This window comes from Monopterus albus, unplaced genomic scaffold (genome assembly GCF_001952655.1).
Source record: "Monopterus albus unplaced genomic scaffold, M_albus_1.0 scaffold269.1, whole genome shotgun sequence".
Lineage (NCBI taxonomy): Eukaryota > Metazoa > Chordata > Actinopteri > Synbranchiformes > Synbranchidae > Monopterus > Monopterus albus.
Window position 1 is genome coordinate 626,178 of NW_018128149.1, and position 10,977 is coordinate 637,154.

Genomic DNA, 10,977 nt, shown 5'->3' on the forward strand with positions numbered 1-10,977 from the left:
AGAGACCTCCGAGCTCTAAGCAGAGGTCTTCACTGTATGTGCACCTGCACCAAGTGAACAAGACACCTTTGGAATTACTTTATTATGGTAAACTGTCATCCCTGACCTTGAGCCTCTGGGCCGAGCTAACATTGCTCCTCTTAAAACAGACAAGTGTCAAAATACAGGAGTGTTACTAGCATCTCTACTTGTACCGTCAGTGCTGTGTTTCTACTGACAAAAGTAATCAGTTTCCTGTAACAAGTTACTGAGTTACCAGTGGTAGGGTTAGGGTCACTTGTGTTTAATGAAGCTGGTGTCTCTGAATGTCTGGAGCGACTGATCCACTGTGTTTATCTGTTGTGGTTCTAAAGCTTCTCTGTGTCTGTGATCAGTCACAGAATAGCTGCCGTGGCCCAACTGCTTCTGTTTGCCGTCACAAAATCTACATTTATCCCAGAGTCGACAGATCGCGACCGTTTGTAACATTACAAACCGCTGACAGAGCATGAGCAGAAGATGCTTTCGGAAATTAAATATGACACGCGTCAAATCTGGACGTTTCAGGCTGATGTTAGGTATTTTTAGTCAGATAGATATTGGTTAGATACTTTATGTATTAGAAATGTTTAGTGGAGATAGGATGTCTAGTTAGACTGTTAAATGTTTAGTCATGCTTATGAGTTTCTACAGGGTACATCTGGTCAAGGATAACTAGAGAGAAGAGTTGATGACTGTCAGCAGACAGGGTGTTTAATATTATTATTATGACGTGTATAACTGTAGCCTTAGCCATAATATGTTCTTATGTTTAATGTCACGACATGTTACTAGAGGTCGTGTGAGAATGTTTTTAGCTACACACCACTTAATCAACAGACACATTCACACATTGATTTGCTTCATGTTTTGACTACTGCTATGACCAGCTGCAAAGCTGGTAACAGAGACGTCTCGGTTGACGTTTCTGTGTAGTATGGGGCTAGCCCAACCGAGGGGATATAATGTATAGGCCTGGTGGGTTCAGGGTCTTTCATCTTACATCTGCCTGCGAGCAGTTTGGAGGTGCAAGATACCTGAGCGTGTAATGTTAATTTTACCTGTGATCCTTTGAATAAATCAGCACTGTTTTGAAGTTACTTGGACTGTCTCGTCTCTCAGAGTCAGTATGGTAAAAAGTACCGGGTACAACACTGATAAGGAGAGAACACAGCCAGGACGATGTGCTGGTGTCACGTGTCTGTATTAATGTCAGCACACTTTTTCTGCAGTGAAATATCACAGCTACAGAGGCATGAAGCACACACACACCCAGAGCTGCTGAGTGTGTGTATATAGATATCAGTAAGTGTGTGTCTCAGTATCTGCCCTGCACACCCAACTCGACCTCAGCAGCACGTTCAATTTGCTGGTGGATGAGCCGAACCTCCTGCTGGGTCAAAGTATGCTCCATGTGACGGTAGACGATGCGGTAACACAGACTCCGCCTCCCGGTTCTGAGAGAGAGAGAGAGAGGGAGGGAGAGAGAGAGAGGGAGAGAGGCTGTTACTATCAGTTAGGAGGGAGACATCTTTCTCACATCTTTTCTCTCCAATGCCCGGCTCCTCTCCCTAATGTGAATGAACTTGCCTTGCCTAATGTCTTTTCAGCCTAGAGGCTCCACTGAGACTCAAAACAGACGCCATCAGCCCCTCCTACCGCTCTCTGCTCCCCCCCCCATCACTCCTGTTGTCTAGCGATGATGTAAACTACAGATGCCTGGTTGAGACAAACTGTACCAAATGCAGCCTCCCCATGTCAAACAGCCAAATCCATATTAACCCTGGTTGTTGCTCTTTCTTTGTCCCACTCTCTCTGTGCAAAAGACGCCACCTCTTCACTCTGGCAGCCGCTGGTTCAGACTTTTAGCTGCACAGAGCTCCTCCATGGCTGTTTGACATGACTACTGGAAAAACCTTTCTTCTAACCTTGGCTAGGCGGCAGGCGGGGCTGATTTACAGACCGTACTTTGACAACACAGGGTGGAGAAGCTGGAATAACAACAGGAGGCTGTAGGCAGCAGGGGGGCATGGAGGGGGGGGGGTGTAGCTGAGAGACATCATGTCCTGTCCCACTGTCACTGGGTTTATCAGACAGTGGGGGAAATCACAACTATGGTTTTCACTACATGTTTGTTTTCTCGCCTTGATTTCACAAAAACACAACAAACCATAAAACAAAAGCTCATCGCTGTAGGTGGTTATCAGGATGGAAACAGCTGCATCACATCTGTATTATGGCACCATGAGATCACACCTAGCACAACAACAAAGCCACAGATTATCCATTTAAATTACTCACTCCAAATGAGTTTCAGGCCCGTTTGCTGGTTTTCACACTGTAAAGTTTGCAACAAATTTAACTGAAGCCTCATTTGAAGCTTTGCTTTGGACGTTAATGAGCAACAGATTTCCTCCTTTTGCTGTGAGCGACCAACTAAAGTGTAAAATGTCTGTTGCTGTGTGGATGTGAAGTTCCATGGAGACTGAACAGGCTGAGAAACAGTCAAATGATCTCATGTGTGATTATAATGAAACCTACAACACTGCTCTGAAGGTATTTATAGGCGCACCCACACACTCTGGGTTAAAGTGCAATGTGTGTACGACAGAAACAAAAATAAGCTGTCGAGCTTTTCTGCTTCAGTTGTGGTTTAATTGGTGCAGCAAACTATTTATAGAGTTTTAATTGCTCAAGATGAAAATCTCTCACTCTCTATTGTGGTTTCTTTCACAAACACACACATATACACATGCACTTATAATCATCACTGCGTTTCCCTTTAGAAAAGCACTAATTACAGCTGTTTTTATAATAAAGTAAAATACCTGCACTTTTCTGTCGCTGAGGAGTTTTGTCTCTAACATGTAAAACCTCTGACTTCCACCACAGAGCTAATGATGCTTCTTTCTTCACGAGCACAACATGTGCAGGAACATGTTTCATGTGGTTGTCTGAGCACCGGTCCAACTATTTTCTCACTGCTTTAATTAACCAAGTGACACAGTAGTAATTCAGCTTCTGCATTTGCAGTATTTTGGCTGCACTTCTGCGTAGTAGAAGGGAATGCTGACATGTCGTCCATAGCGATGCAGTCAGTGGTCGGTGCCCAGGGGCCTGCTGGGACTCAGTCCCTCCATGGGTATTACACGTTTTAGATTCTGGGTAACTCAAACTTTCCAAGACATTATCAGTGACGGCCAGCTCCAATAAATGCCCACAAATCTGGTTAGAAATCACTGAAAAAGATGGTCCTCATAACTGCGCCACTTGCCTGAGGACTCTCACAACTCCAGTGTATGTACGTCTGCCAACAGCTAACACTCTTAATGGTGCTGTCTTGGTAAAGGCTAAAACAAACAAGCACGCAGCATAACTCACTGATGTATACTGATCACCAGTATACCTCCTTTTTGCATCCTACAAAGCATTATGGGAAATGTAGTTTCAAACTCAGAGCACATTTATCTTCTTGAACAGCAGCAAGACAAAGAATCCTAATAGGAACGCGTTTGTCTTCCGTCTCACCCTGGACACTGTCAGTCATTCATCTGTGTGTAGTTACCATCACTGTGCTTTGTGTGTTATGTATTTGTGCACCAATCACAGAGGACTGTGAGCTTATTGTTTCATGCATAATGTAACGTGTGTATATGCATTGCACACACTCCCGATTACTTTGCTGCGTGCATGCACGTGTCTGCGGAGTGCACAGGTGTCACTGTATTGATCGCCTCCCAACCCCCCCAGCTATGTGGGCTGGATAATGGAGACATCAATTATTCAACAACAACACAGTCTATCATATGAAATACAATTCACTCCAAATGGCTGTGTGTGTACACAAAAATAGTGTGCAACTGTGTTTATGTCCCTTCGCTGGTTTTCACAGGTTTGAAGCCCGAGTCACTCCCATGCTGACATTTCACCAAATGTACTTATGTTCAATTATTTACAAGCTGCTGAGAGACAGAGAGAGTGACACAGACAGTGAATGGAGAGAGAGAGGCAGAGGTCTGTGTTGTGGTTAGTCATTGTAGCTTTGAGTTTGATTGTCCTGTACGTCACTTTGTCAACTGGAGGAGGAGGAGAATATTAAAAAGATAAAGAGAAGAAGCGGAGAGGAGGAGGAGCAGACAAGGATGGGTACGATACAGAGAGGAGGAGCGGAAAGGAAAATGTTTAGAGAAAGATGAGAAGAGGTGACAGTGTGAGGAAGATGATGACTGGGGGAGGGGAAGAAAGAAACAAATGGAGAGGACAAGGGGAAGAAGACAAGAACAAACAGGATAAAAAAAAGTAACGGAAAGAGAGGAGTAAAAGTCTGAAGAAAATAAAAGACGCCGCCGCTCAACAGTCGCTGAGTGTTTAATACTTAGAGCAGACGAGGGAGAGGAAGAGTACAGGCAGGGAGGTATGAGGAGGATAAGAAGGAGACCAGGAGGGAACAGCTACCAGGACAGTAAAGATCTAAAAGGAAAGTGCAGAAGAGAAGAGCGGAGGAGTCTGGACCACAGCTGGATCAGCTGTCAGCCTGCAGCCTCGTCTTTGGACAGGTAACATAATGTACTGTCCAGCGTGCATCCCAGATGCCTCTGCTCATTACCATGCTTTTGCATTTAGACTGTGACATCTGTCACACCACAGTGTGTAGATGCACACTAACAGCACACACACCAACAAGGCTGACTATTTACTTTCACCTGCATTTAGAATTTCTTTATGAGATTATCCAGGTTTTGATGAGAATGTCTCATAACTGGCAGAAATAATGTAACAGCACATATTGTAAGGAAAGTAGAGAAACATCACAGCCACCTGACACACAGGAAATTTCAATCTGATACTTAACTAAAAGAGTTTACTGATACAAGACAACAGTCTCCAGATCAGCTGTGATGCAGCTTATACTGGGGAAATGTTTCTGATGGATGATGTTTCCTGTCTTAATTCGATCTACAGGATCATTAACCTCTGTCGCTGCCCAGCAGCAGTTTAATATCTGAGAACTTTGGCTTCTTCTGGTAAAGTCTAAAAAGATTTGGTAGAAAACTATGTTTATATTCCACAGATCAAGCTGTCAGAAGCGAAGACATGACAAGCTCCAAGCCCACGTTCTGCTGTGTCATCTCGAAGCTGTGCAGGAAAGGCTCATCAGATTAACAGAAATGAGAGAAGGCAGAAGGCTCGGCCAGGGTCAGAGGAGGACCGAGGAGCCGGCAGACAGCATCACAGCAACAACATAAAAAGCACGACACAAAACATGATCAATCTGATGTTGGGCTTCAGCAGATGGTGGGATGGAGGAAGAGATGGGGAGCTAAAGGGATGAAGAGGAGCTGAGCCATAGAGAGAGTAACATTTTATTCAGAGGGAGGGGGCAAGGAACAGGGAAGGTGACTGGGAGACAGAGAGAGGGGAGATAAGTGGATGATGATGGACAAACTTGAAACAGGAGTGTTGGGTTTCATTCAGGCAAAGAGAAAATGCATGTCTGTGAGATGGAGAGGGACGACAGAGGAATGAAAAGGGCGAGTGAGATAAACAAGACACAGAGAGAGAGAGAGTGCGATCGACATGGGGAGGGGAAAATGAGAGGAAACACGAGCAGCTGGCAGCGCCTTAGAAAGCATCGGGCTGCCTTCGCTTAAAGATGGAAAACCAGAAGATCTGAGGCAGTAAAACCCTTAGGAGGATGGGGGTGAGAAAAGGAGATAAGGCATGGAGGAAACAAGGAAAGAAGAAACAGAGGAAGCCTCTTCCTTTTTCCTCCCCTCTCAGTTTTTATTCCATTCATGGGTGTTTCAATGTCTTTTTTAAAGTAACCCTGTGTAAATACAGGCAGACCTGAGAAGCCCTGGCGCCTCGCCTGTTACAGATCTGATTTGACTCTCCCTGAGATGTGTCCAGAGCCCGACTGCAGTCCACAACCTAAACCTGGATTTGAGAGTTTCAGACACTTTTCTGGGATTCAATTTTGAAATTAAAATCCATTATAACACCAGAATCTGACCATCTAGTCTTTCAGCCCCTCTTCGTCCTGTCTGCAGCCTTCTCGTCTTTATGCCTGCACCCATCACTCTCCCCTTTTCCCTCCTGTTGATGGAGGATCAGACAAGCCCAAGTCCTCCCATCCCTCTCTCTTCCCGCTGTCCTTCTTCCTCCATCATCTTCTCCACTGGGCCAGAAAAGAACTAAAATCAATTTGTATTCTCTTAAGTGACTGTGGTGTTTGATTATGTGATGGATGCTTCTGATGGGTAAGTGTGGTAGAAAATCTACTAGAGCGAAGACAGACATCATCTCTCCCTCACTTGTTTATTTGGCCATCTTTCTGAGGGGAGAAGGCACAGCGGCCTGGAGAGCGATCTATTAATACATCTGCATTAATTAGTCAGAGCCGCTGTGGAGCAGTTAGTCAGCTGGGCAGGAGCTCTGCTGTTTGTTTGGAGACTCTGTCCACAGTCTGGTGTTGACAAAGGAAACAGTGCCTCTGCAGCTACCTGGAAGCTCGTCTTGTCCCGTGTACAGGTCCGAGGTCAGGGTCTGGTGGGGGTCTACGTACACCTGACTAACAACATCTGAAGATGTACTGCGGTAAAACTATAACAGCAGATGGAAACAGACAGATCAGTTACTTTCATTACTTAGCATTCAAATGGCACAGAGCTGTGGAGCAGTGTTTTCCTGAGCGGGCCATGAAGTAAGAGACAACACTAGAGGAGGTTAGAGATGGTAGTAAAGAGAGAACAGTCTGGTCAAAGGAAGAGGGGGGGACGAGGAGGATGAATCCTCCCTCCGTTACTCCCTCCCTCCCTCCCTCTGGGCCTCCTGTATTTCCACCTCTGAGAGAGAGAGAGAGGAGTGTGAATTATTTACAGGCCTGTCACTGTAGTAGGGAAGCCTGTCTGTCAGAGCAGGGAACAGGCTGCAGTCCGAGCACTTTGTCAGTGTTTCACAAAGGCAGGAGCCAGTCTGGGCCTATTAATTATTCATGAGTCTGGACCCTGATTGGTCCAAGAGGGTGACTTTTACTTTGTTTACTACTCCTCTCATCCCTGGTGCCATCTGTCTTGACACATCTTTGTCTTTCTTAACAGTTTCACATCATCGATTTGTCGGCTCCTTCACTTCTCTCCTCCTGTCCATCAGTCCTCTCTGTTTGCTCATGCTCTTCTTTCTCTCCTATGTTTTTCATTCCTGTTGACTTTATTTCCTTCATCGTTCAGTCCTCTTTATTCAGTCTTCCCTCTTACTTTCTTTCTTCCATTCCCCCTTTTTATTTCCTCTACTTAACCTTGTTCATTTTTGGAGCTCATAAACACGAGCTGTTCTGACCTGGGATCTTGGTGAGTCAGCTTTGTAGCTTTAGTTTATTCAGCTTGTTTTTAGGCTCAGTTAAGAACAACGCTGAACTATTGAAGTTAATTCACATTTCCAAATCAGCGGGGGAACCTGGGGAACAAGTGGAACCCGCTTCACAGGGTTTAGTGTAATTTTAGTTTGTATTGTCCTTCACTCCGTCTGTTGTACTTCAGTTATTTCTTTTTATCCTCTCTTGCTGTTTACTTCATTCCGTCCTTGTTTCATTTCCTTCCCATCCCAATCTGGTGTCCAGCCTTTTGTTTTCCAGCTTCCATCCCTCCTGGAACTCCTTCCCTCTTCCTTTCGCTCTCTAGTCAAAGGCAAAATGTCATCTCCACGCTGGTCAGACAGCCTGTGTGCCTTTTCACCATCAGGTGATGTGTGTCTATATATTGTATATATGCAGTGTGTGCGTGTCGCCTACTGTCCATCTGCTGGAGCGCCAGGAGACATGATGAGTGTTTACTGTGACTCACACACACACGATCCATCAATCAATGCATCGGGAAGAGCTGAACAGATGATGTGAATCACAGGAAGCTACAGAACACACGTCCCTGTGAGTCCGTGTGTCCATGTTACATGACTGTGCGACAACTCAGACACCGATTTGGATAAAGCTGGATCAGAGACTCATCTGGAGGAGTTTGTCTTTGTGATCTCTGACATGGAGAATCTCTGGCTCTGCTCTGTTCTGCTGTCAGAGACTCACAGGTGAAGCCACTGATCACAGAGCTGGTCTCGTGCATGATGTCATTCAACAAACACACATGCGAAGAAGGGTGACAAGTTGTTTCAGGAGTCTAGTTCTTTGTTTTAGCTTGAAAGCAACAAGATAATTCAACAGCAGCGTGTCTGGTGTCTGCCACAGTGACTGGTCGACGCAAGAGCTCATAAAAGTTTGGTTGATGTAGTTTAGAAAGTGGTAAAGCGATGCAAGGAGCTCCTCAAACTTTAAAGATGTTCTGGAGATATGGCAGCAATTATGTGTCGTTTTGATGATGGTGGTGGAGACGTAGCTCCGAACTCTCCCATAGCTGTTCACCTGGACTGAGACCTGGTGACTGGGAAGGCCACAGCATCTGATTCACATCATGGGTCCCTCATGTCCTGTGGACGGGGGGCACCGTCAGTTATTCAGTCTATTCCTTCCACTTGTCACAGTCTGTTTATCAAAAATGGATGCAGGACAAAGTGTTGTAAATGTCACAAAGAAGTGTTTTATGCCTGGTGCATGGCCGCGCAGCTCAGTGTGCAGTAAACAGCTTTGTTCTGGCTGCTCGCTGTAATTCACTGCAGCTCTACAGGAGACAGCGTGTTACTCGTATTAAAGAGTAACTACACCCTAAATTATTTTATGGTTGTTCAGATAAACACAACTTCTCATAAAATTGTGGTGGTGACTTTTCCAACCAAATTTGTATGACTGTGTAACTGAGCTGGTTTCTGTCTGCGTCAGCCAGGCTCAGCTGAATCCTGTGGCCGGGATGTAACCAGCAAGGCCCTGATCTAGCATCTACAATCAAGGTAGAAATTTTGTGAAGACATCCGGACACAGTCATTGTTGCCCTTGCACTTGGCCATGACGCTCTCTGTATCTGTAGGACTTTAACCATAGTGGCTGGTGCGCCTCTATCTGACCTGATGGAGTGATCAGCTCTCGTCAGCGTAGTCCCTTCTGATGATGTAGACACCACAAACTTTTAGACCAGTCAGGATTCACACCAGTCCAGAACCCTGTTTGTTTGAACTGTGCAAGCGGAAAAAGAGGTCAGGGCTATCAAACTCCGGTTTCCTTCAGACGTGTCTGTGGGAAGACGCACTGCTGCTGTGCTGACTTGATGGATTAAAAGGTAAGCAGGCTTTGACCCTCCGATTTAGACTGTGAGCCTCCCTTAGGGACGTTTGCATATCCTTTGTAACTTCAATCATCAATTAAAATAGGTTTTTACATAGTAACCTGAAAAAGCATCAACTACGACATTGCAGAGCCCTGAACTGGGTCATTAGATCACAGACGTTCTACGGCATAAAAACAAGAACATGGCACAAAACATCTATTTGAACTTTTGCCAACATGAGTCCAGAAACCAGCACCACCAGTATGGACCTTTACAAATCAGCAGCAGTCAAGCTTTGTGCTCATCCAGCGTGATATGCCAGGAAACACTCTCCTTACCCACAATTCCTCACCCGCACTAATGCAAATCTGCCTGACATTAGTGGTGCTCGATTGGCTGCTCGGAGCACATGGGTGGCACTTCCTCCTGTTACACTGGTGAATAATTCAGAGGGCTGCTGCGCCGACGGCCTCGCTGGCATTTCCTCTCTGCTAATTGCTCGTTGAGTGTTCCACTTGACCTTTAACAGGAGGATATGATTTTGCAAGCGTCTGATTTAGGTGACTGTGTGTTCAGCTGTCCTCTCAGTGTTAACTGTTTAAACTCTGAATGAACTACGTCCCCTTCAGGTTGTACAGTACCAGCTTCCTGCTTCCAGCACAAACCCAAGGTAAGAAGAAGAAGCTACTGTTACTGTTAATTCAGAGAAGAGAAAAGCAGCTTTTCCTGGTTGTTTTCACTGGATTATCTCTGACATCAACATTCATCCAAACCTCGAAGTTAAAACCTTGAAGTGTAATAAATAAAGGAAATATGTAGGTGAATTAATAGCTCTTAATTTGCCTGCTTAACTTCTTATGTTCCTGGCTTTAAATGCCCCAACTCAAATGAAAATGCCCCAAAGAAAAATGAATCCAAATACAGGACGAGCACCTGCTGAAGGATGTGAGTGTCGGTCGCTATGACAACATCAGACTGAGGAAGAGAACAAACTGAGCTAAATGACAATATTTGCCTCTTTTTGTTTACATCTTCCACATTTAATATAAACAACCAGAATCTACACAGGCTCCCACAGAGGAAACATATTCTTTCACTTCTGAAAAAGTGACTTTGTGAAACTGGATGTTGTCTGCAGGCAGCCATGAAAGTTTAACAACAACACGTGCAGCAGTAGGCCGCTCACACACTAACACGCACACAGCTTTGCCTGAAACACAACATGGATTCAACCGGAGAGCTGCCATTTTACACAGCGGCTATCCCTGCTACAAAAGCATTCAGACGGGACCGTGAGCTCGCTTTGCTTCTCACACACACACGGACATACTCACTGATAAATATTTCATGCTAAGCTGGCACTCGTGTAAAATCACTGCCACTACAGTCGACAGCTTATTTGTGTTGCTGTACTTCTCAAGTCTGCCTCAGCAAACAACTCATAACAATGTAAAGTTTCACCAGAATGAAACCCATCATTTGTGCTCATCTTTTGTTTCTGGCAAACATTCAGGCTGCTCAGATCACCAACAAACACTTGTCTTCTCAGATTCGGTGCTGTAGCTAAAGGAAGACGTCGAGGAGCTTCGAGTGGTACTGCTTTTTGTTTGCTGATGAGGTATGACATCGCTGACATGACCTGCTGCACCGCTTTCCTCTGTTCGTGTCTGTCCCGAGGCACTTTTGGACCAAAGGGTTCTGGGACTCAGCTCTAGTGACGCCCCACCCCCCCCCCCCACATACCCCCCCCACA

General features: G+C 45.3%; 1 protein-coding gene across 1 annotated transcript in view; it reads right to left on the bottom strand.

Annotated features, from left to right (window-relative positions):
- Nucleotides 1-1,105: 1,105 nt before the first annotated feature.
- fars2 (phenylalanyl-tRNA synthetase 2, mitochondrial) overlaps nt 1,106-10,977 on the bottom strand; it is a 119,239-nt gene continuing 109,367 nt past the window's right edge. The window contains exon 11 of the mRNA XM_020621877.1: nt 1,106-1,475. Within this exon, the coding sequence (XP_020477533.1) occupies nt 1,337-1,475 (139 nt within the window). The 3' untranslated portion in view covers nt 1,106-1,336. The remainder of the gene's footprint in view (nt 1,476-10,977) is intronic.